Here is a 27,331-nt window from a genome sequence, read left to right on the forward strand (position 1 = left end):
ACCGGATGGCATAAGGCAGTTGGACATAGTGGTGTATTTTTCATTTTTGGGTGAAATATCCTTTTAAGTTAAAGTCTTACCAAAGACTGTAACCATTTTTTTTTAAGTTGTAATGAACACAAATGTCCTATTCATTTACAGTATTTAAAGATTTAAATGGATTAGAAGAGACCAATCAACACAGGCTCATTGAAAAAATGTGCCTCTATCTCCATTTTTGCAAAACTTCAAAAATGTACCATTCAATTCAACAAATACATACAATTCAACACATTTTCCAGCTGAAATGAACACTAGTGGCTGTAAAACACCAACCACCTTGATTCCTTTTCACACAAATATTATAGATTACTAAAGACTTATTTCCGTGCATTTCTTTGCACAATGCTATGTTATGATCTCAAAACACTTTTCCCATAGTGCATGATTTGGACACAAAAACATTTTAACATTTGCATCACATAATCAGCTCCATATGTGTGTCTTTTCTTATGTAGTAAACTTGCTCAGTCACTCACCTGATACAGCATTGCTCTTGTGATGTGAAGCACTCGGGTACAAGTCCCGTCATTTTGCAGAAATATCGCCAGAGGCATGCTTTTCCAAAGAGTCTGGGTTGAAAGTAAGGCATTTGAACTATTGCAAATATTTTATTTAAAAATTCTGCACACAATCACTCTTAATCATATGCCTAATATACTGAAAATGGCTCCATTAATGTTTCTTGTCCCGACATTCGATCACATATACATTTAGGCATTTAGCAGACGCTTTATCCAAAGCGACTTACAAGAGAGGAACAAAGCAATTTGGTTTGGAGAAAACAATATTCGTAATATACAAACCAGGTTTATTTGACTAAACTAAACTAACTTTTAAAACGCTTTGTTATCCTAACAACACAGAGAGTGGTGTGTAATGGAGTGCATCAGGAATATCCAAAATATTGGAGGGACTTTCATTCTTTCTGATTGGGTGAGTTCGTGTCAACATCTGTCCATTTCCTCTGGCACTCGCTCTGTTTGTGCTCTGTGAGTGTGAGTGTCCCTCAAGGCTATTACTTGCGCCTTGGTTCACTAAACATTATATTGAAGATCCACATACCAGCATGTCTGATTAGCCACTTTACGAATTCTCATCCTCAGTATTTCCACCTCCTCATTTCCTCCATGTTATTCAGTAATAGTCTGAATAACATGGAGGAAATAGTGGGTTTATAGTGCTGATTTACCGGGAAGATTTTGTTCTTCTGTATGTTTTCAGTGGTCTGACAGAGATGGCATTAGATGACGTTTGAGAGTTTCACTCATTGTTTTTACAGCACAGTGAGTGCACTATTCCTATTGATATCTATGAATGTGCCGCGTATTTGATGCACCAGTGTGAACCTGAATCACCACCACTTTGCTGATAGTTCTGTGTTTCTCTCTCACACGCAAAGAGAGAGAAAGCGAGAGAGTTTTACATGTAGAATTGATGTGCTATAGATAAATGCTATTCTTTCTCATTTTTTTCCTATCAAAATGAATGAGTTGCTATCGGAATGATCGTAATTATGAGTTTCCTAGATAAAAGTTGCACATGAACGCCCTCTGATGTCGTGTTTACCACTGGGAATTTTGATACCCAAATTCCCAAGATGGGCAGGCCATAAACTTTAAACATGTTGGAGGGCAGAACCACTGCTGTGACAGGTATGATTTATTAGCGTTTTTTTTTTTCCAGAACCACTAGATCATCTTGTCTTGTCATTAATGTAGGGCATATTTACATATATGAATAATGAAGAAGTGTATTGTATGTTTTGTACACAGCATTTGACAGAAATTACAGAATCGTCAGCAAGCAGACTATCTAGATAGCGTCACTGTTTATATGGTTGTCAGTGCATGGGACACTAAATATAATTTTGGCTTTAATAAGATTTTCCTAATAAACCGGCACGAATAAACCTGGTACCCTCCATGATTCCTGTTCATTCCGTCAACAAAGCACTTGAATGCAACAAGCTCGTAATCACCACTTCTGAAGTGGAAATTATGAAATTTCTGATAGCACCTGAAGGCAGCATAAGCACAAGCAGAATCCACTGACGGCTCGTTGCTTTGGTGGGAGGGAATAATGAGCAATCGCTAATCTCATTGGCTAGCGCTCACCTATTACATATGTAATGTCCACATTATGACCACTTTTCAGCAAATCAGTTCGAGTGAATGCAGACAGCGTAATTAATATTCATGAGCTCTTTAAGAAGTGTATTGCTCATTGTTAGTTAGAAATTGAATGGGAATTTTACTTACGGAACTGTTGTGCTCTATTTCTATAGAGTTAAATCCCACTGCTAAATCTCATTGGTCTAAAATCGTGCTCCACATATTCATGTAAACATCAAATATATTGTAATGTGCGGTGAATATGATGCATCAATTTCACTTTCGGCATAGACAGACGAGTTAGATTAGAAATTACTGTCGGCCTGCACTCCATTTAACCTTTGGGATGAATTGGAGCAGTGATTGTGAGCCAGACCTCATCACCCAGCATGAGTGCCTGATCTCACTGATGCTCTTGTGTCTGAATGAGAATAAATCCCCACAGCTATGCTACAACATCTAGTGGAGAGCTTCCCAGAAGAGTCAAAGCTGATAGGGAAAACCAATTCCATATTGATGCTAATGCTTTTGAAATTAAATGTTCAGCGGGTACATATGGCTTTGGTGTTTGGGTGTCCACATACATTTGGCCACAATCCGATTAGCATGTATGAAATTTCCAGGAGTCCGTGTGCTTTCGTTTTTATAAGTACGCCTGGTAAGAAAGTCTTCTTTATGCAGTTGATATAATGGGTGCTTTTTTGGAAAGAATTGGTGTTTTCATTCATTCATTCATTCATTCATTCATTCATTCACTGACTCACTCACTCACTCACTTAATCATTTTTATTTATTAATCTTTTTAAAGGCACAATATGTAATTTTCGCCACTAGAGGTCGCTTATTCAAAGTTGTAGCTTGAAGACGCCTTGAATGAGCGTGTGAATCATGGGCATTGTCGTCATCAGCTCTACAGCTGATGGAAAGCAATCTGATGGCCTCGGGCAGAAATCATGTTCATCGATAAGCTAACTTATTAAAGTTTTATTAACCTTACTGTGGTATGAAGCAGGACGGGCTCAGAGCCATGGGAGTGAATGCTAATGATAGACACGTGCGATGCACACCGTTCTCAAGTTCAGCAGAGCTTTTATTATGCTTTTGATGATTTAAATATTGTTGGAAACGTTTGGGATAATGTAAGTATAAAAGTCAACAAAACATATAACATTGTTCTAGAGGTTTTTGGATATTTTAATAAAAAAATCAAAATAAAAAATGTTGTGCCTTTAAATAAAAAAAAATCAATCAATCAATCAATCAATCAATCAATTTGTTTATTTATTTATAGTCTTCACCTGGAAAGAAAGACATCTTTATAAGGTGATACAAGTGCAGTTGATATAATGGGCACTTTAACTGTTTTATTTATTTATGTATTTATTTATTCACTCGCTTACTTATTTAATTTAACTTAATTCTATTTATTTATTTAACTTTTTGAATTAAATAATAATTTATTTAATTTTATAATATTTATAATAATATAAAATTATATAAAAAACAATAAAAATAACTATCTAAAATTATATATATATATATATATATATATATATATTGCTTAATTAAAAAATAGTCTATGTCTGGAAAAAAAGACATCTTTAAAAGGTGATACCAGCTGATATAATGTGCAGTTTTTGGTGCACTGGTGTTTGTTTGTTTGTTTGTTTGTTTGTTTGTTTATTTATTATTTATTGAGCAGGAGTTTTTGAATGAAAAAAAGACAAGCATTTGGCACTGTTTGTGTCAGTTAGAATCCTTTTAAAACAGCTGTAAAAAGAGTGCTCAAATAAAGTAAATGAAGTTGGTTTAGTGAGCGTTAGCGTTCGGTGAGAGCCACGCCTGTCTGATGGCTGTGAATCAGCGCAGCTGCTGGATCTGGAGAGTCTCCGCTGAGGATCTCCCTCACTCTCATCAATCTTTCATCTCGTGCTGAAATTATTCAATCACAGCTAAGTGAATAAGATTACTGAAATACTGAACAATATTTTGCAAGTCATTAAGACATGTGTCTGAAGGGTCCCGTGAAACCTTATAAACGTTTGGCAAGGGTCAGTTTCAATTTACATGAGATCCACATGATTATTCTTTTTTATATCTAAATGGAGACATTTAGAAAAATGTCCATGCAATCCAAGTGGACAGTGATTCTCTTTGTCAAGCTCCAGAATTGGACCCTAAAACCCAAAATAAAAGTCTATATGACTTATGCTTTACACCGATCAGGCATAACATTATGACCACCTTCCTAATATTGTGTTGGTCCCCCTTTTGCTGCCAAAACAGCCCTGACCCGTCGAGGCATGGACTCCACTAGACCCCTGAAGGTGTGCTGTGGTATCTGACACCAAGATGTGAGCAGCAGATCCTTTAAGTCCTGTAAGTTGCGAGGTGGAGCCTCCATGGATCGGACTTGTTTGTTCAGCACATCCCACAGATGCTCGATTGGATTGAGATCTGGGGAATTTGGAGGCCAAGTCAACACCTCAAACTCGTTGTTGTGCTCCTCAAACCATTCCTGAACCATTTTTGCTTTGTGGCAGGAGCATTATCCTGCTGAAAGAGGCCACAGCCATCAGGGAATACCGTTTCCATGAAAGGGTGTACATGGTCTGCAACAATGCTTAGGTAGGTGGTAAAAGAACATCCACATGGATGGCAGGACCCAAGGTTTCCCAGCAGAACATTGCCCAAAGCATCACACTGCCTCTACCGGCTTGCCTTCTTCCCATAGTGCATCCTGGTGCCATGTGTTCCCCAGGTAAGCGACGCACACGCACCCGGCCATCCACGTGATGTAAAAGAAAACGTGATTCATCAGTCCAGGCCACCTTCTTCCATTGCTCCGTGGTCCGGTTCTGATGCTCACGTGCCCACTGTTGGCTCTTTCGGCGGTGGACAGGGGTCAGCATGGGCACCCTGACTGGTCGGTGTCTATGCAGCCCCATACGCAACAAACTGTGATGCACTGTGTATTCTGACACCTTTCTATCAGAATCAGCATTAACTTCTTGAGCAATTTGAGCTACAGTAGCTCGTCTGTTGGATCGGACCACACGGGCCAGCCTTCGCTGAGTCTTGGCCGCCCATGACCCTGTCGCCGGTTCACCACTGTTCCTTCCTTGGACCACTTTTGATAGATACTGACCACTGCAGACCGGGAACACCCCACAAGAACTGCATCACAATTTGGCTCTTGTCAAACTCGCTCAAATCCTTAAGCTTGCCCATTTTTCCTGCTTCTAACACATCAACTTTAAGGACAAAGTGTTCACTCGCTGCCTAATATATCCACCCACTAACAGGTGCCGTGATGAAGGGATAATCAGTGTTATTCACTTCACCTGTCAGTGCTCATAATGTCATGCCTGATCGGTGTATATACTGAAGCCATACAATTGCTTCATTTTTTGTTTGTATGCTTTTTATCAGCAACAGAAAAGAAATGCTTTTCATATCTCACTGATTCAGGTTTTTCGTACCAACTATCATAGGGACCGGATTACTGTGAGCATTTTGGCAGGTATCACAGTGTGATCATGGTTCAGATGTTTGTGCAGCACTGTAAATGGATGTTTCACTGTTTATCTGGAGAATGTGCACAAGGACCTGCTGGAGCTCCCGTCCTCTTCCCCTGGTTACCATGGTGATCTGGGCCGCACATTCATGATGTAGCTGTGCAGCTCAGTCAGAGTGTATGTGTGTGTGTGTGTGTGTGTGTGTTTGGACTGCCCACAGGTGCGAGTGCTGTTGCTCACCCTCTTTGGCACTGAAAGGCAGGTTTGGTTTTCACAGCGTCTCTACGGTGTTTCGTGCTCCTGTATTGCAGTGCCATTGCATGTTATATTATGATAAAGCTGCCAGTTTGAACCCTCTAGAGGCTGAATTTAATTGACAGCTAACCATGCCAATTGCTTTAGGTACTATACAATAAGATGTACAGTAATATAGAGGTATATAAGGCTTTTGGGTTCTAAATGTGTGTAATTGTAAACAAGCATATGAAGTCTTCAGACGCAAAAGCCGTCTGAAATTTTCTTCTAAAATTAGCATTTTTTATCAAGCTTGTATGTTTATGTTCAGTTATTTCACTTTAATGGCAATGAAAAGGACCTATTATTTGTAAAATGTGTTTTTTTTTTAGTTTTTTTTTTTAAGAACTTTTTACCTTTTTTTAATGGGACAGTGGAGTGAAGAACCAGATCAAACTCCATGTGAGCATGTTACTTTTTTATGTTACTTTTATATTCACCGCAAAATCATTGTGTGCATATTGTGAACATTGAATGAATGAAGAGAAATCCATGCTAATAAAATGATCTGATAAAGCCACTAAATATATTTCTTGCACATCAACATAGTCTCTGTGTGCTTTTCCAATAAAAAGATAGTGTGTATCAGCAGGGTAATTCAGTGGCAGGATCATTAACGTGGCGACGGCAGGGCTGGATGCCCGAACATCAGACGCCGCTCACGCATTAAACAGCAGCACATCTTTTTAATATCCTTTCTCTCCTCCTCTCTATTCACAATCAACACATGTGCTGGAAAGATGTAATTTTGATTAGCTCAACAAATTCACAGGATCAGTTCTCACTGAGGAAAACTTAGTGCTGATGTGATTTGTGTGGCTGACATTATTAACTGTGTTTTCGTTCGCTCATTAACACAAAGGATAAGCTCACCGTCATCTGTCATGGTGTCAGGGAAATCCAAGCCGTACACGTGACACCCAGACCTCGAAATATTCCCACACCTCAATGATCACAGCAATATTTGTGCATTGTCCGTGATAACATGCATTTGTCAAATGACTCACTTTCCCAGCATTTTCAAGGCTTAATTAAAAAATACATTTAAATTTGATTTCATTTTCAAATCAAATTTGTTCCCAAAGTGATGTTTCATCATTTATGCCATAATGTTATTATGCTCAGATGAAGTAGTCGATATTACATTTTCAGTGCTGATGGTCGATATATATTTTTGATCAAAATACAGTAAAATCAGTAATATTGTGAAATATTATTACAATTTAATATAGCTGTTTCCTATTTGAATATATTTTAAAAGGTAATTTATTCCTGTGACGCAAATTTATTCATTACTCCAGTCTTTGGTGTCACATTTTATAAATATATATATATATATATATAAATTAGGGGTGTAACGGTACACAAACATGACAGTTCAGTACGTACCTCGGTTTTGAAGTCACGGTTCGGTACGGGTTTGGTACAGCTGGGTGAGAAAACAAAACAATCTCTATTTTTATTAAACAATGTTTTACTGAACCAACTGTGTCTCTGTCTTTAAATGTATTCAATTATAATCAAAATTTTCTTAAGGAGAAAAAAATCTATCTCTGCTAATGCTGTAATCTATTAGGGAGCGCTATTAAAGGTTAATTAACAACAGAGCCCAAATAATTAAATCCAGTTGCTATTTATTTTTTAGATATAATCATCAACACTCAAATAATAATAATAAAATGTATGTATTGTAAGCATGTAAATTACACATAAGGCAGTTTTTGCATTAACTTCTGTTTCTCCAATTCGTTATTGAAATATAATCATTAACACAGTGGCTGTCATAACTTGTTTTCATGACGGATTTATTTAGGCCTTACATTAACTAACAGGTTAAGTAAAATATAATTAAAGGATTAGTTCACTTTCAAATTAAGATTTCCTGATAATTCACTCACTCCCATGTCATCCAAGATGTCCATGTCCTTCTCTCTTCAGTCGAAAAGAAATTAAGGTTTTTGATGAAAACATTCCAGGATTATTCTCTTTATAGTGGACTTCAATTGGCCCCAAACGGTTGAAGGTCAGAATTACAGTTTCAGTGCAGCTTCAAAGGGCTTTAAACAATACCAGACGAGGAATAAGGGTCTTATCTAGAGAAACCATTGCTCATTTTCTAAAAAAAAAAGTAAAATACTATACATTTTAACCATAAATGCTCATCTTGAACTAGCTCTCTTGTTCTTCTTAAAACGTATATAATTTAAATTTTTTTATAGAAAATGAGTGATGGTTTCTCTAGATAAGACCCTTATTTCTCGGTCTGGGATTGCGTAGAACGCTTTGAAGCTGCACTGAAACTGTAGTTTTGACCTTCAACCGTTTGGAGGCCAGTGAAGTCCACTATATGGAGAAAAATCCTGAAATGTTTTCATCAAAAACCTTAATTTATTTTCGACTGAAGAAAGAAAGACATGAACATCTTGGATGACATGGGGGTGAGTAAATTATCAGGAAATTTTAATTTGAAAGTGAACTAATCCTTTAATATATAGGCTAATATAGTGCATTTATTTAGCGAAACAGTTCATTTCTCTAGCGAACTAACAAGCTGTGGACACTGAATGGCTTTTTTGAGATAAATGTAATAGCCAACTACATGACATATTGTTTACAAACTGTTTTACTGACATCTTTCCGCGGTTGAAACACTGAGTTGTACTGTATCTTTCAACATGCCTGCATGTTCACTCTGTAGTAGTGAAGAGGAAGGGATGATCACGTTCACTCGCGCTCTGCGCTGCCGTTTGTCACGTCACATCAAAAAGCGTCAAAACGGCATTTATTGTTTGAATTTCATAATAAAATGGACAGACACTTTGCACACGGCACTTTGTTTCTTAATGAAAGTAAGAAAACAGAGAGCTTATTGCGAATATTGGTGGTTAATGCTAGTTTAAAAATAGGTTAGGCTAAAAAGCGCGCCCCCTTTTTTGATTGGAGTGTGGATCGCCTGTATTCGTCGTCATACTGCATGAACCAAATCGTGATGTCTGTACCGTGACGGTTCGGGACGAATACATGTACTGATACACCCTTAAAATATTTCATTCATTAATACAGTTTATTCACTATAGTTTAAAAAAATGGTAATAAAATATGACAAGATCTCAGAGTTAAACTGTGTCAGAAAAAATTAATCTTAATTATGTCAGATAACACTTAAGCAAAACATGGTCAGGTCAAAGTGTCTGAAAAAATTTTTGGCATCATTTGGCATAAATTTTTGGCATCATCATTAGATATTAATGATTTATATCAGTTAACCTGGTGACATTAAAAATAAATAAATAAACTATTATAATTATAATAAATAAAGAAAATAAAGATTTTTTTTTTTTTTAATGATGCCCAATATTATTCGTTAATGTTAAAGCTTTGAAGTTGGTCAAACTTAGATTTAATGGCACATTGTAAATTAGGCATTTGCTCCTTGAAGTTGTTCAAATATATCACATGTTATATAATACATTCCCCATCAAAATCACTGTATTCTCATCCTTTTCTGCTGCAGTGTAAACTGTAGAGTTTTGAAGCATTTCTAGCCTTATAAGCACTGTTATTTTTCTTGTTGTTGACATTTGATGTAATGACACTTGAGCTGCTTTAAATAAGCTGAATCTTTTTGCTTCAGAAACATTTTCCAACCAAAGCTCACTTTGTGATAGTTGCATTTATGCAAATCAGTGACATAATTACAAATCAATGCAACGTTGTAAACAAATATAAGTGGTTCATAAATATTCTCTCACCTCGCACTGTATTGCACATGCTGCATATTTCACCTCAGGTTTCTTGATTGACAGAAATGCACATGAATGACTCTGTTGTTCTGATCCAGTTTCTATTGTTCTTAGTATTTGTGTTCTGGGAGTTTGAATCATCACATATGTCTATTTCTCAATCAGATGCACTTGATGTACATACACATATGTTCACACATGAACTAACAACAATAATGTCAGGGTTTTCATTGCAGCTGACCTCAAATGAACTCGGACATGTTCTCGCACACAAGTGCAGCCCAGTTGTTTAGCACTATCAGAGATGTAGCAGATGTTGCGCTACATGTGTGAATGTGTGTAGAAAGCGCTGCACTATCTGAAGGAAGTATTAGACATGCTCTACTGAACCCTGTCTGGGATTTGTGTGTGTTCTTCTCTGAAGTGTATTAGTGTACATTTAACCCTAAAATCCTCAAAACACAAATAATTGTTTCTCATGACAGTGATCCACACTTTGAAAAGCATTAGATTCATGAATTTATGTGCCAGTGCTACAGCTTGTCTGAATTTACAGTGATCAAAGAATAAGACTTTTTTTTCTTGCATAAGAAAATGAAGCTTATTTTAAATTAACTTGTGGCATAACTCACAAAGCTTGTAAAGTAAAATGTGTTCAGCGTATACTGCACTAACAATAAAAAGTGCCATGATACATTACTATTATGTTTGTTGGACATTTTGTTACCATTTCTGGCTGATGCCAATAAGCTGATAATTACTTTCATGTTGTTGCAGGTAACCAGTATATGGCTGATAATAAAATTTTGCCTAATTAAAATGTTTAGTTCAGTCATGAAACTCTAGAGGGCGCAGGCTGATGGTCCTTTACATGCAATCTGCAAGCAATCACATCATTACCACATGGCACAAGCTGATTGGCCTCTGCTGATCCTGCAGCCAATGGGATTGCTTGCTCAGCACTGCTGTAAGCTAGATTTTCTGAACCCCTCCACCTCCCCCAGCTCCACCTGCCTAGATCTGCTACAGGATTTATGTATATTTATGCAGCAGCAGCATATCATACATGCTCACAGCAGTGTGTCTGTGTATCTGTTAGCAGTAGCCAGTCCATACTTGCTCTGCAGCAGCAGCATGTAGCAGACTTGCTGATTCTTTGTAATTATTTGTGAAATTTACTTGCAATTACTAAGTTAAAATTGTTTCTACACCTATTTTTGTCGATGTAGAAATTCATTTTGAGATTTTAGTGTTGGTAATGATTTATTTTAGGATTTTTTAACTAGTTGCTTATTTGCCAGTGATTAGCATGCATATTACTAGAATATTGGCTGTTTATAAGTACTTATTAAGCAGCATATTAATGCCTTATTCTGCATGGCCTTATTCTACATTCTTAATCCTACCCAATACCTAAACTTAACAACTACCTTACTAACTATTAATAAGCAGTAAATTAGGAGTTTATTGAGGGAAAAGTTGTAGTTTATATGTGTTCCCTATACTAAAGTGTTACCGTATACTACCGTAAAACTTACTGATATAAAATTATAATTAAACTTTATTTGGAGTATTTCTTTATTGCACAATGCCTAAAATGTGTTTTAATATCACTATTAATAAAGATTGTATGATCTTCGTATAATATCAGTGTTAAAATGCAAGATATTTAAAGTGTACCTAAAGTATACTTGCAGTAGTTCCACTTTAGCACAATCAAATATACTTCAGTATATGTTTAGTTGGACCTCAGCACTACTTCCACACAATTAAAGTGCATTAAATACAAAATTAGTTGCTCCAATTTAGCAGAATTTAAGTATACCAGTTTAGTGTACCAAAAGTACAATTGTAGGGTATTTTTATTGAGCACAAAAAATATGTAAATGTATTCGTAGTATACTTAGCACAAAATAAATGTATTTCAAATACATTTTAGTATATATATATTTTTTCACTAGGGATGTTTTTGGTATGGGTAATTTTGCATTAAATTACTTTTGTATACATTTCTTAATAATAGATTAATCCATTTTTACATTTTTAGAAATGGTAAGTTACAAGATACATTTCAAAACAAATCTTGTCCAATATGTATTTTAAATAAATAATTATATTAAATAAATGTAAATAAAATATATTTATAATATATATATATATATATATATATATATATCACTAACTGTTATTAAATTTATGCTTAAAAACAAGAAAAACTATTTTCCAAAGTAATGGAGTTAGTATATGTAATGTGGGCAGAGCTATGCATGTGGGCGGGGCTTGTCTCTGTGAGAAGATTCTACAGTCAATCACAACAAACACTGACGTGTCGTGAGCGTCTCATTCAGCTGGTGATTCTTCTGATCTCAGAGAATATTAATATCCCATGACATTTTGCTTATCAAGTAAATAAATCTTGTTTACCGGAAAACACGGCAAAAATATCTGATCTGATTGGGCCATCTGGTCAGTGTAATGCTTGTGTGTTTTTTTGTATGTGTTTGATTCATGTTCAGGATCAGTGAATGCATAAAGAGAGCAAGAGGACATGGAATGACAGTGTACAATAGCGAACAATAGCGCAGTATGTCTTGCATAGCAGCGTTTAGAGTTGAGCATCATGATATCAGTCATGCACACTAGCCAAACACAGCATTCGTACACGGAAACACACCGAACTCACACGCAACTTCATTTGTCTTGTTGCTCACATGGTATTTTAACACATCCAGTATGTAACACTGTTTTGCTGCTCCTCATAAGGGCTGTTTGTTTTCAGAGAGCAGGTTTAGAGTCACATGACCGCTGTATCCGCACTGCTGGTGGAAGCTCAGCCTCCTGCTGTTGTTCAGGCATCTGTCAGTGTGCGTTCTGTGTGAATGCTTCACATTTCCCCGTGAGCTGGTTTCATGTTCAGCGATTCCTCCACCATCTGAAGCTCTCGTGGAATGCGGTTCGAGTTATGCCAAAGTCCCATTGCGTCTGACACTACTAGCACAGAAAACAAATATTAAGATGGTTAGATGCTTTCTAATTTCCCCATGTGTGCTTTCTTTTAATCCTAACTACAATTTGTTGGGTCAGAGATTGTGATGTAAATTATTTGTTAAAATTCAGGCCAAACTGACAATGAATAGAACAAAAGTGTGTCAAGAGATGTTCTTAAATTATAATCATATTTAATTATTTAATCGGTAACACTTTACAGTAAGGTCCCATTCATTAAAATTAGTAGATAACATGAACTTACAATGAACATTTTTTTTTTTTTTTTTACAGCGTTTATTAAGTGTTTGTTAATGTTAGTGTTTGTTCATGTTAGTTCAAAGTTCATTGACTGTTAACAGATACAACTTTGGATTTTGAAAATGCATTAGTAAATATTGTCAGAAGTATTGTTTAGTTTTTGTTCATGTTTACTATACTTAACTAATGTTAACAAATGAAACCAGCATTTGAGTCGTGCTGGAAAGGGTAAATGAAGAAAATATATAAACATTTCATGTCTAACTACTTATTAATGAGTAACCTATTAATCATTATTTAATGTTGAACATTTATTATGTGTTGTTACTAAATTTATTAAGTGTTACTGAGAAAATCTTGATTTTTAATACTCTAATTTTTAATCTGAATTAATCAATTTAATTAAACAATGTTAAAATAATAACATTCGCAATATATAACAGCCCCTCATATCTTATTGCTTAGTGATTTTTGTCGAGACTGTCCTCCTCCAAAAAACGACCCTATAGGTCGTTTTTTCAAGCACCTTATTACGACCTATATTTACGTTTTAAAGTCATGCGCCCTCTAGCTGGTGTAAAAATAATGACAGTGTCGTGTTACATCTGTCGTCATGAAATGACATATGACCGTCGTTACCAATCAAAATGCGTGTTCATTTAAATGCAATGTGTGGACTTTTTACACCATTTGTCCTATTTCCATTTAGCAAAACTCATTTTTTTATTAATGGCTACACCTACACCTACCCCAACCCTAAACCTACCCTTTTTTATGTGAAGGACTCAGGACATTTTTGCTGGGAAAATCGAAATGATGTGACATTTATGCTCCCGAGAGCTTCTCTTCTGTTCTATGACACATGAAACTAATGCTTATACAATGTTCAGGATAATGTCGAAAGAGCCTGTAATGTCAATGTGTCATGCAAAGAAAAGGGATTCATTCAAACTATCTCACATAGCCAGATCTATATAGCCTATAGTCTCAAATATACTTAATAATCAAACTGTCATAACAGTGTAATTTTAATGACCTCATCTGTCAACATGATGCCGGTGCTGGTGCAACATCACTATGATCAGATGATTTCTTAACTGCTGTTTTCTCACCGCTGTCATTTTTGTTGTGTGTTTATTTTTTTACTGAGAGGAAAGCGCATAGCACATACTAACATATTCATCTAAACATCTCTCTCAGCAGTGTGGACGGCGTCAGGATGTTTGTTGAAAGTATATCGCTGCCAAGATATTTTGTTCTTCTATCCAAGCAAAGAACAAAAAAACAAAAAAACATTCAGTTTCTTGTATGTTACGTGTGCACGAGTGTGAGCACGAGAAGTTGCTGACTGCAGTTCACATAACGGCCACCAGTGTCGCTAATAACAAGTGTTTCTGGATTCTACATACAGCCCCTTTAAAGGGCTAGTTCACACAAAAATAAAATTTCTGTCATTAATTACTCACCTTTATGTCACCCCAAATCCGTAAGACATTCGTTCATCTTCAAAACACAAATTAAGATATTTTTGATGAAATCTGAGAGCTTTCTGACTCCTCCATAGACAGCAATATAATTACCACTTTCAAGGTCCAGAAAGGCATTAAAGACATTGTTAAAACAGTTCATGTGACTGCAGTGGTTTAACCTTAATGTTATGAAGCGATACTTTTTGTTCACAAAAACAAAACAAAAATAATGACTTTATTCACCAATATCTTCTCTCCCGTCATTCTCTTACGCAGTTGATGTAGTGAATGCAGTGCAGCACTTCCATGTTTACGTCCGAACGCTGGCTCAGTATTGGCTGACGCAGTACATGTGAGCACCAAAGCACATACTTGTGATGCTGACGCAGGAGCCGGCCAATAATGAGTCAGTGTTGGACGTAAACATAGAAGCTCTGCACTGCTTTTACTACATCAACAGCGTAGGAGAATGATGGGAGAGAAGAAATTGTTGAATGAAGTCGTATTTTTGTTTTGTTTTTGCACACAAAATGTATTCTCATTGCTTCATAACATTAAGGGTGAACCACTGTAGTCACGTGAACTAATTTAACAATGTCTTTACTACATTTCTGGACCTCAAAAGGAAACCCTTGGATTTCATCAAAAATATCTTAATTTCTGTTCTGAAGATGAACGAAGGTCTTACGGGTTTGGAATGACATGAGGGTGAGTAATTAATGACAGAAATGTCATTTTTGGGTGAACTAACCCTTTAATGAAGTAATGTTGTAATAAAATTTGTTTGTCCAGTATGCCTAACAATGCCCTGTAGTCATGACTATATTCACAATATAAAACAGCCGCTCATATCTTATTGCTTAAGTATTGATTTTCATCCCATAATCAGATCAGATAATGAAATAATGGATATGAAATGAAATCAGGTGAATGTATCTGTGTAACTATTACAATCCAATGTTCTACCATTAGCGGTAGTGAAACTCTATCCTCCCTTTGACTTGATCCATCTGTTGTCTCTGACCTTGGCTTATGACCTTTCTCTGCCATCACCACCCCCTGTTTTTGCGTGTGTATTCTCAGCCCCTCTGTGGAAAGCTGAGTTAGTGAAGAGCCCCTCGATTCTCGTGTCTGATCTGGGCTGTCGTAACGGCGGTCACATCTCCTGCTGGGACTGCAGAGCTCTTTCTGTATCTCTATCTGCATCTGTTGGTGACTCATTCAGCAAATTTTAGAGCTTTGCATTCACAGTTGCATGTTAGTGCAGACAACTGTTAGTAGTTAGGCTTGTGTGTGCAGGACCATAGACTGTTAAAAAAAAAAAAAATGGACGATGTGTCTCCACCTCCTTCAACTGTAGAAGAATGAAGTCCCAGAAATGTCCACTGTCATCTTGGTGATGCCATGTCTGCGCAGTAGTGATCGTGAGGTAGTGATTGCCTTTTTTATACACTAAAAAATGCTGGGTTGAAAATGGACAAACCCACCGATTGAGATGTTTTAACCCAGCAGTTTTGGCTTCACTTTTCAGGGCGTGTGCAGCACACTTGATGAAGACCGCCATAAGCTTTTACACACTAAATCCGATAAGATACCAGTTGACTTTTCCAATAGACAAATGTGCTGTTCATACAAGCAAAAGTGTTCCATCTTTTCACCGGTAAGAAGCTTATCAGCACCAAAAACTACTTAGATGCACTCAGACTAGCTGTTCAGAAGTTTGATTGCTTGCATGAAGAAACTGTTTTTGAGTCTGAGGCCCTGTCCCAAAGGGCACTCTTCATATGCACTTTTGGACAATGGCTGACACGTTAAGTCCATGAGGCCGTAGGGTGTCCCAGTTGTCATTTTAGGTTTCAGAAGGGTGCCCACGAGCACCCCCTTTGCGGTTGATATGTGCTCTCGTTCCACACTTTTGCCGAGCCCCCACTGAAGTGAGCTCCACAGCAGGAAAAACTCGAAGAGCAGGACTCTTAGGAAGACCGCAAGTGTTTAGGGTGCCATTTGGGATGATCTGGCCTCAATGCTTCTCAACCTCTTGAACCAGATGTGGGAAGGGTGAAAGAAGTCCTTCATGATGGAGGTTGCCTTCTTCATAAACGCTAAATACAGGTGTAAACGGGGTCTAAGACGTTTTGAGCTTCTCCACTTTCGGCCACTTCCAGAGGTAGTCGAAAATGCATTTGACCGGATTGCTTTCGTAATGTAAACGCTCATGTGGTCGAATGTGTTCGAATAGCCACAAAAGACTGCCTACTCTCTGCCTACAGACTTGATGCGTAAACATTATGGGAAGGGCGCTATCCAGACGGGATTTGAACTTTGTCGGCTGAAGACCCAAGTTTGGTTTGAAGACGAAAAATGTACCAAGCACAATGTTCGCTCACCATTCCTGATTTGTAACACACACTCACAGTGTTCGGCCAGTCTTGCGGCTGTCAGAGCAGAAACAAAAGCTGATACTCTCCATATATTTTTCCATTTTTCCACATACATACAGTATGTAAATTGTGCAAGCTTATTTTGTCCATTAGATCGAAAGATCTGAAAAAACCCAGACATTTACCCGCCTCACGAAGAAATCAGGACAGAAGTGGTTGAAAGTAGACAAAAGAGACTTAAAATACCAGGTGTAAACGTGTATGTGTCTCTTTCGTCTACTTGTGATCCGATCGACCAAAACGTATCTTAATACCAGGTGTAAACAGTGCCATAAAGGTCTTCGATGGCAGGAAGTCTGTCTGCAGTGAAACACTGTGCCGTCTTCACAATTCACAGTAGGGCTTTCCTGTCAGATGCTGAGCAGTTTCCATACCAGACGGTGATACAGCTGGTTAGTACATTCACTTCTGTATTTTATCCATATTTTGTATGTAAAAAACTGAAATTTATTAGAGGTATAACAACTGGTTTTGCTGCAGTGTGTTTGTGCATTGTCTATGCTAAACGATTTAAAAAAGATGTGGTGTTTTCAGGGTGATTGAGTCTTTAAACACTGATATTCTGGCCATAGATATGTGAAAATGTGAACATGACTTGAATGTTTTTGGGAATGCTGACCCAGGGCTCCGTCTGCACCTGTTTTCCAAAGCAACACCTCCGTTTGCACACTCCTCCCACTCATCTGTATTCCAGTCATATGTCGGGAGTGGTTTGTCTCGGGCTGGTTTGAGAGCTCGGTCAGTGGCCTCTGAAAAACAGTGTCGATTTTAGCCTTTCCTCATTCCTGTTAAACCCCTCTTAGCGCTGCCACGTTGCCAAGGATGAGGTGCCAGCAGCAGACAGCAGTGAAGCGGCACATTCCAGCACACTATCTGCTATTTAGCTTTACTAATCTGGGAAAGACTGGCATTGTTTAGATCGACATGGGGGAATTCATTACAAATGAATTGCATTTACTTTTAGAGTGATTTATTGGCACATGTTGTCTGTGTTTGTTTTCACACCTGATTAAGTAATTATGCAAATCAGGTAATGGTACAAATGCCCCAAAAAAGTGGTAGTCTTGGCTCAATATATATATAATATATATATAATTTCTTGCCACACCTATCAATGGCCGATGACTTAAGAAAATTTACCAGCCATAAATATTTTTTACCAGCCATGAGACAGGTAGTTATGATACCAAAATTTTAGATACCAGTGAACATTCACAATTTTCAGGTACAGAAATTTAATAAAGTAATCAAATGCACTGCATAGTCTTCACTGGTATAAATTAAATATAGATGAATCGGTTTTTTACACTTTATTTTAGGGTCTTTTAACTAGACACTTATTAGCATGCATATTAATAGAATATTAGCTGTTTATTAAGCACATATTAATGCCTTAATCTGCATGACCTTATTCTAAATTCTTAACCCTTCCCAATACCTAAACTTAACAACTACCTTACTAACTATTAATAAGCAGTAAATTAGGAGTTTATTGAGGGAAAAGTCGTAGTTAATAGTTCATATGTGTTCCCTATACTAAAGTGTTACCGATTAATCCTTATTAAAGTTTCAAAAGTTATTCAGTCAAGAGCAGTGAGTGATTTTTCTTAGTCTTTTGTTGTTGATAAAAATTAAGGACACAGATGGCAGGTATACTGTATATTAGGCTGCTGTCACTTTAAGAGCTAATGCACAGATCCAATATACTGATACACATGCGTTTTCTTTCTCAACTGTTTATGTTCACTTAAAGGTGGGGTAAGTGATATTTAAAAACACTGTTTGGAAGTTAGTCGGACCGATACACCAGCAAATGACAACAAACGTGTAGCCAGTCAGCATTAGGGGGCGTATGACGGTCGAGGAGACAGAACGGGCAAGAGGGAGATTTGAAGAAAGACCTCAGAAAGAGAGATGAGACACAATACTAAAGAGAAAAGGTCAGAAGAATATCAGTGGAATGAAGGGTTATGACTGGGCAGGATCTTTAGGACCCGTGTTAATATTAGAAAAGCTTTCCAGCGCTAAAGAGAGCAAAGCAGGAAAACCTGAAAACACACACGGAGGCTGCTTTGATTCCGCTTCACACGTGAGTAACACTGGGTTTGAGTGTCATTGAATGTCTGGAGCTGCTGTGCTGTTGGCGACTAACAACAAACTCTTGTTTGTATTTACTCTTGTGTACTGTTAGTTCATTTTTTGTTCTTCCTTGTCGTTTGTTCATGATCTGCACTTTATTTTTTCGTTAAGCAGTTTTTTGTTGCGCATCAGCTGTGATACACAGACATCCACTCTCGTATTGCGTGTGTAAAAGAGGCCAGCTAGTAAGAGAAGTGCAGGTAAACCATCTCAAGAGATGTTAGTGCATTCGCCTCACCTGCCAGCAGCGATCGGGCTCGAGACCGACTCGGAGCAGGGTAGTTAGGATTGGAGGGTGAGTTTTGGAGGCGGAGCAATGAAGGGATGGGCAGATTTGTTTGGGTTTATTTAAAAAATGAATGTCCAACAGCATTTTTGAAATATCGCTTACCCCACCTCGCCAATATGGGCATTTTCAAGCACAAAAAGATGTGAAAGAGAGCTCAATTCAGTATTCATTGTTTTCTCACAGAAAACTTCCCACACAGTGAGTAATGAATTGACCTTTGCACCTTCTCGCGCTTAAATATTTCAATTGGCAAGGCTTACTTTTGTGACAATGCAGCAGTGGCCCGTTAACTGTCCCAAGCGATGTTCACGTTTGTTTACGTTCATGTTCTCAACATTGCATTGCTTGAATTAAAAAAAATATTACCGGCCAACTGGCGATTGATACCGTTTCAAATACTCGCCAACACAGATTTTTACTTGCGCCAAATACAATACTGTGTATAAATATATATATATATATACAGCCACTCCTGCTGTGGCTCTGACAATACTGCTTTTGTTTAGCACGAGAGGAAAATTTGATTTCAAATCAATTTTCCGAATTCATATCTGGACCTGTTGTTTTAAACATGTTGTTTTAATGAACCAAGCAATCGTGTCTCGACCTGATGTTCATTATTGTTGTTTGTAAAATAGAGCAGCTTCGGCATTTTCATAATCTCTTTTTTTGTGTTGTCATTTTTTTTGGGAAGTTGCATTTAAAATTCAACCGGATGAAAAGGTTGAAGATTCATGTGCATGTTGCTTTTTGATGGTGGCGTTGCGCGACCTTTGCAGATGTTGTCCCGCCACAGTTCTCTTCTGGCGCATCTGCACTGTGTGTGTGAGATGAGTAATGAGTGGAATCTTTGCGCCCGTGAGTCAGCTGGTCTGTACTGAGACTCTGTTCTCTTCCATCTCCCTCCATCTCTCTGTCATCAGAGGCGCGCTGTTGTTTAGGATGCTGCTCAGTTTGCTCCTTCACTACCTGCCGTGACTCTCTGTAGATGATAAATCTGTACACTGCCTCTTTTGCCAGACTTCAAACCTCTCGTTCTCGCACCTGTGCCACAGTGCCGGCATTTCATGCCCGACGGCCACTCCTGCTGGGCAAGCATGCGGGAAAAGGGTGAAAAAAACAACAGAGAGACAACATGCCCACTCCCGGGAAACTACAGCCACCCTTCTTACCGCACGGCCTGTTGCCATAGCAACCATCTGTCTTCTCCGTAGCACAGGAATGCAAGGATGACAGGACGGAGGGGGAGGAGGAGGAGGACAAGGAAGTGCTTTATGCTTTCTTCTCCCATCTGCATGCCTATGTGGGTCATTTCAGCGAATTGCTTAATGTGAAACGCCACTGCGTGTGTTGAATGATCACTCGTTTGATCATCACATCTCTGGATCAGTTCACATGATCACGAGCGCCAGTACTGTGCTCAATATTTACATATCTATATTCACATCCTGATCATTTAATAGTTTTCGCAATCTTTCATTGTCTGTTTCAGTTCAAATTCAGTTTCAGTAAATTGAAAACGCTGAAAATGTTCACAGAAATTTCTGTGTAGTCTTCGTTTAGTAATTTTTTTGAAAAAAGCTTTTAAAAGACATTTCGTAAGATTTAAAAATACAGTAAAAACAGTAAAATTGTGAAATATTATTACAAATTAAAAATCGATGTTTTCTATATGAATATATTGTAAAATGTAATTTATTCCTATTCCAAAGCTGAATTTTCAGACACTGAATGACTCCAGTCTTCAGTGTCACATGATCCTTCAGAAATCATTCTGCTGATTTCTGATTATGATCAATGTTGATAACAGTTGTGCTGCTTCATATTTTTGTGGAAGCCATGATATATTTTTTGTGATATATTTTTTTGTTGTAGATTCTTTGCTGAATAGAAAGTTCAGAAGAACAGCATTTATTTGAAATAGACATTAGAAATGCCACTTTTGATCAATTTAATGTGTCCTTGCTGAATAAAAGTATTTTATTATTATAATAAAAGACCCAAAATATATATAACAAGTTAATATATGTATAATATGTAAAATATTACAATATACTATTTGTTAAAAATGTTAAAAAAAAGAAGTGTGCAAATAAATGTTTTTATTACTACTTATTGTTATATTGATGCATCTTAACACAGATTGTTAAATATCATCCTTTCTTCAGTTCTTCAGTAAACATTTTGAACAGCAAAAAAGCCTGTTTGGTTGAAATCGTGGTTCCTATTAATGAAACGAATCACCTTTTTTAAGCGTTTTTATACATAAAAGCAGATGTACAGTATTATTAAAAGACTGTAAAACATCATTTCAGCTATATTCAGCCCTCCCTAATGAGAAGTTTCTTAGATGTTCCATCTATAACATATGCATTTTAGTACGTCACAAAGCTCATGTACGTGAGTGTTTTGCACCAGTACACGATGTGTGTCCTATAGATAGCAGCTCCGCAGTGTATTTGAGGTAGGCGCGTGGGTGCTGCTGTGACTGTCTATGTATAGACGCATTTCCAGCACTGACATTCTCGCTGAAACCTGCGCACAAACACAAACATACACTAAAATCTACCCGGACACACACACAAATGCTCAGTTTTATATAACCAACAAATCCGGAGACTCAGGCACTGCGCTGTGCTTATTTCAACATCTTTCCTGAGAAGGAATTTGAGAATACTTTTAGAATTGAGTCATTATGAGGTTGATGAAGTCGGCATTGCCTGTCAGTCAGGTCTGACTTGCCCTCGAATGTATATTTAAATTTGACTCAGTGTTATCTGTCATTGTTGCCGGATCACACAGACATGCAGGTTTAGAGTAAGTACTCTTTCACTTATGGGAAAATGAGTTTTGAGGTAAAAGTAAAGAGCAAGTTGTGTTTCAAAACCCAGTGGCTGCCTTCCCAGACTGGTGTTTTCCAAGATCGTAGGATGTGTCTATCGAAAGTAGTTTGATGTTTTAGAGTGTTAATATGACGGGCCTGTGACGGGTGTGTCTGTGAGACAAGTTGAGACGCCTGTTTGATGTTGACACTGCTGTCGGTCAGTTGTTCAGCTTTGTGAGATTGCATCAGATCATGCACATGCGTTATTGCTAGAGGCTCATTGAGGAAAGCAGTTTGTCTGGTTTATCTGTTGTTGTTGTTGTGCGGGATGGGGAATTTTACTCTTGCAGTGTGTAAGAGTAATGATTTTTTATCATGACATATAAGAGCTCTTTAATATATCATTTGTTATGAGATTAAATGAGGAGCAACTGGAGGTTTTTTGCTTAAGTGTCTTTCTTCTCAAGTTTTCCATCAGTAATGTCTCAAACTGTTAGTTTTGCCGGAAGATGTTTGCAATCAAAAGTCAGATACCCTCCTAAAAATATAGCTTCCAAAAGGGATTTTTCACAGTGATGTCATAAGGACCTTTCTGTGAAAGTTCTTAAAAGAACCTTTTTCTTTTTTTTCTTAGTGCAAAGAATATTTAAATTATCTGAAGAATTTTTCCATGTGAAAAGAACCTTTTGAATGGAAAGATTCCATAGATGTTAAAGGTTCTTCATGGAACCGTCGATGCCAATAAAGAACCTTTATTTTTAAGAACTCATAGGTTTGTCTTTAAATTCTTGCAAAAACAGATTTGATCTATGATATCACATTAATTTCATAGATCCATTCTTACTGAATTTCAGTAGTTGTAGAATTTCATTTTCGTTTAATTTACCAACTGAGAAAAAAACAACGTTCCTGAGCTGTAGATCAACCTCTGAGCATGACATCTGTGCTCTGATTAGCTTTGTTAGTTTCTGATCTTTATTCAATGCTATATTGTTTTGTCGGGTAGGACAGTCCAACAGCTGAATGTTTCACTGAATACTCATTATAAACACGCCCCATGACTGAAGAACACACACACACACACACACACACACACACACACACACACTGTCCCTCCCAGACATGCCGCACTGGTTGTGTGTTCACCTACGACTCCATGCGTGTTCAAACACTCTTACGTTCACTGTCTGTTGGACGCGCCACGCTCGGGATTAATGTGTGATGTGTTGAAGGAATGGCATGCCAGGGAACAGGTGTGTTTTGTTTTTTTGTTCATTTACGTTCTTTTTTATCCTCACCTTCCTCTCCTCTCTCTCTGTCAGTTGTAGTTTTTAGGATTTTTCTTTGAATGAACGGTTGAGAAACTCCCTTCTCGTTCTGTTTTCATTATGTTAACTTGACTAATCTTGGCCTAGGTCAGTGGTTCTCAACTGGTTTTGCTTCAGGACTCAGATTTTACTTTGGACATTAAATTAGATCCAAAACAGAGTCAAAATTGATTATTAAAGTGATACTTCTGACTCTTGATTTCTGATTGGATGAGGCGCATTTGCAACTTTTGTAAAATCAATATAAACACACCTGATCATGTTATATATCAATGCGTAACATTCGGATAAAGAACTACATTACTTAGAAGAGTGAATTTGAAAATTATTAATAACAGATGTAACTTTGTATTTAACATTGTTGTGTATTTTACATACATTTTATAAAAGCAATAAACCACTCGAGCTTGTGTGTTATACTGATTTTACCATGGTTAAACAGGGATCTTTTGGCTTATTACTTTATCACACCAACATAATCAAATTGACATTGATTTATATTTAAAACTGGAAATCGTTCTATCTATCTATCTATCTATCTATCTATCGTTCTATCTATCTATCTATCGTTCTATCGTTCTATCTATCGGTCTATCGTTCTATCTATCTTTCTATCGTTCTATCATTCTAACGTTCTATCGTTCTATCGTTCGTTCTATCATTCTATTGTTCTATCTATCTGTCGTTCTGTCGTTCTGTCTATCTATCTATCTATCTATCTGTCGTTCTGTCTATCTATCGTTCTATGTATCTAGCTATCTATCGTTCTATCTATCTATCTTTCTATCTTTCTATCATTCTATCTATCTATCTATCTATCTTTCTATCGTTCTATCTATCTATCTGTCGTTCTGTCTATCTATCGTTCTATGTATCTATCTATCTATCTATCTATCATTCTATCTATCGTTCTGTCGTTCTATCTATCTATCTATCTATCGTTCTATCTATCTATCTGTCGTTCTGTCTATCTATCGTTCTATGTATCTATGTATCTATGTATCTATCTATCTATCGTTCTATCTATCGTTCTATCTGTCTTTCTATCGTTCTATCATTCTATCGTTCTATCGTTCGTTCTATCATTCTATCGTTCTATCTATCTATCATTCTATCTGTCGTTCTATCTATCTATCTATCTATCTTTCTATCATTCTATCTATCTATCTGTCGTTCTGTCTATCTATCTATCGTTCTATGTATCTATCTATCTATCTATCTATCTATCTATCTGTCATTCTGTCTATCTATCGTTCTATGTATCTATCTATGTATCTATGTATCTATCTATCTATCTATCTATCATTCTATCTATCGTTCTATCGTTCTATCTATCTATCATTCTATCTATCTATCTATCTATCTATCTTTCTGTTGTTCTATTGTTCTATCATTCTATCGTTCTATCGTTCGTTCCATCATTCTATCGTTTTATCTATCTATCTGTCGTTCTGTCTATCTATCTATCGTTCTATGTATCTATCTATCTATGTATTTATCTATCTATCTATCTATATCTATTTATTTATCTATCTATCGTTCTGTCGTTCTATCTATCGTTCTGTCGTTCTATCTATCTATCTATCTATCTATCTATTTTTCATTCCATCTATATCTCTATTTGTCTCTCAGTAAGGCTTAAATAGTCAGGCTTAAATTACAATCTTCACAGTTCAAGCAATTTTAACTGTTTTAAACTTTCAGACGAGGCAATATTAAACTTTGCCTTGACAGATGTTCCTTTTCTCGCTCTCTGTTTCTCTATCCCTCTTTCTCATAGCTGTTAGCTGATTATTTAGCGCAGTGTGAGCTGGTTGATGTAGTTTGTGTCTCTGTCAGTCTTGTCCTGGAGCATCGTCTCTGTACACAGTCATTCAGCAGCACTAAAGAAAGACCACAGGGTGATTTTATATCACTAAGAGAACAGAGACGGAGATTGATGTCGCTCTGAGGATGAAGTGTCATTTAAGATCTGTGGGAAATCACTTATTGAATTGTTGAATTTTCATGCAGAATCCATAATAATGATATAGTTGAAGACATGAAGCTCATAATTAATTTTTCTGTTCCGGTGAGCTGGTATTGCTGGTTTCACTTTTCACTTGACTCAATTTCATTTTCTCTTTCCCTCGCTCTCTCTCTCTCTCTCTCTCTTCAGGGGGGTTAGGTCCAGAACTCGGCCCCCCTCCCTCAGTGGACGAGGCAGCAAACACGTTGATGACTCGTCTTGGCTTCCTACTCGGAGAAAAAGTGAGCGAGGGGTCTCAAGGCCCGCAGTACAGAATGGATGAGCCTGATGACGCACAGGTAGGCCACTCAACCTCACCTCCTGCTATAAATACACACCTCCCTGTGATATATAAGAAGTTCAGAAAAGGTGAAACTCACATATTTCAACCTTCACTAATAAAAAAAGTTCTTTATTGGCATTGATGGTTCCATGAAGAACCTTAAAATGTTGTTCAACCTTAGAAAAAATGGCTAAGAGCCGTTCACCTAAAGGTTCTTTTTGGGAAACCAAAAATGATTCTTTTATGGCATTGGTGCGAAGAGTGTAAAAGACAAGTTTAATAAATTATATTAAGAAAGTGAAGCTTGGGATTGCGGATTTTATTCATTGTGGCATTGTTTTCATGGCAATTAAACACAATTTCTCCCAATGTTCTCCTGTAATGTGTTTAGATGTTTTACTTTTGATTCGTTCTGTAATTCTTCTCATTCCCAGTCTTGCTGTAAAATAATACAGTGTATCATAATATTACCTTTTTTTCCATCGCTATGGCTCTTTTTCTGCTTCAAAACCTAGTTATTGTGTCAGTAAATTGGCCAATGCCACCAAACTGAAAGCTTTTTCATCAATACTGTAGTACACAGAAAAAGGATGTGCACATTTGTATGTATACAGTACATTTATTTCTGTAGCAATGTGTTACATGTAAACAGAAAACATTACTTGTCATAGATGTTCATGGAATATTTCATAATGGATCATTATGTGATGGCTCACACGCTGAAAGAAGTTGTGAAGATAATAAGCTCATCAGTTTTGATCAGCAAGTCAAGAGCATTTAGATATTGTGCAAATTGTGCTTTACTCTTTTTTTTAACACGTGCCAAAACATGTGCAGTTTAAATGAATAAGAAATAAAAAACTGGTTTGAAGAAGAAACTAATTGTTCAGAGGTCTGAAATTATTGTTTTGAGAGCTAAAATTCTCATTTGAGAACTGAGCCAAAGCGATTTAGACTGTAATAAATTACCATAAATAGATATGTTTAAGGGAATAAGTCATCATTTACTCACATTTATTTATTTATTTATTTTGTAGACCTCAAAAGGAGATGTTCACAGTTTTCATTCATAAAATGAAATTGAATGGTGGTCTGGTGCTGTCAAGCTCCAAAAATGACAGAAACACCATAAAAGTATACCTTATCCTAGTAAAAAAGTAATATGTTTAAAATACATTTATTTCATACTAAGTATAGTTCAAATATATTAACATATTTACTGACATATCGCTTGAAACTTACTGATATAAAAATTATGATTAAACTTTATTTGGAGTAGCGTACTACTTGTGCACAATGCACATGCACATTAAGCCTAAAATGTGTTTTAATGTCAGTACTGATAAGGATTGTATGAACTTTGAAATAATATTAGTCTTTAAATGCAAGATATTTAAAGTTTATCTAAAGTATATAGTAGTTCCATTTTAGCACGATCAGATATACTTCAGTATATGTTTAGTTGGACCTCAGCACAACTTCATCACAATTAAAGTGCATTAAATACAAAATTAGTTGCTCCAATTTAGCAGACTTTAAGTATACCAGTTTAGTATTCCAAAAGTACAATTGCAGGGTATTTTTATTAAGTACATA

The 27,331-nt window shown here is 36.8% G+C and overlaps 1 protein-coding gene across 8 annotated transcripts in view; it reads left to right on the forward strand.

Moving 5' to 3' along the window:
- The window catches only part of tanc2b (tetratricopeptide repeat, ankyrin repeat and coiled-coil containing 2b), a 166,651-nt gene that overhangs the window by 94,159 nt on the left and 45,161 nt on the right, over positions 1 to 27,331 (forward strand). For 7 of the 8 annotated variants that reach the window (XM_051913982.1, XM_051913983.1, XM_051913984.1 and 4 more), the window contains one exon: positions 25,603 to 25,751. In XM_051913982.1, the coding sequence (XP_051769942.1) occupies positions 25,603 to 25,751 (149 nt within the window). Of the gene's footprint in view, positions 1 to 21,554; positions 23,370 to 25,602; positions 25,752 to 27,331 lie in introns of those variants that run through there. The other variant, XM_051913988.1, reaches the window with a different exon arrangement.

Source organism: Ctenopharyngodon idella, chromosome 12, assembly GCF_019924925.1.
Source record: "Ctenopharyngodon idella isolate HZGC_01 chromosome 12, HZGC01, whole genome shotgun sequence".
NCBI lineage: Eukaryota > Metazoa > Chordata > Actinopteri > Cypriniformes > Xenocyprididae > Ctenopharyngodon > Ctenopharyngodon idella.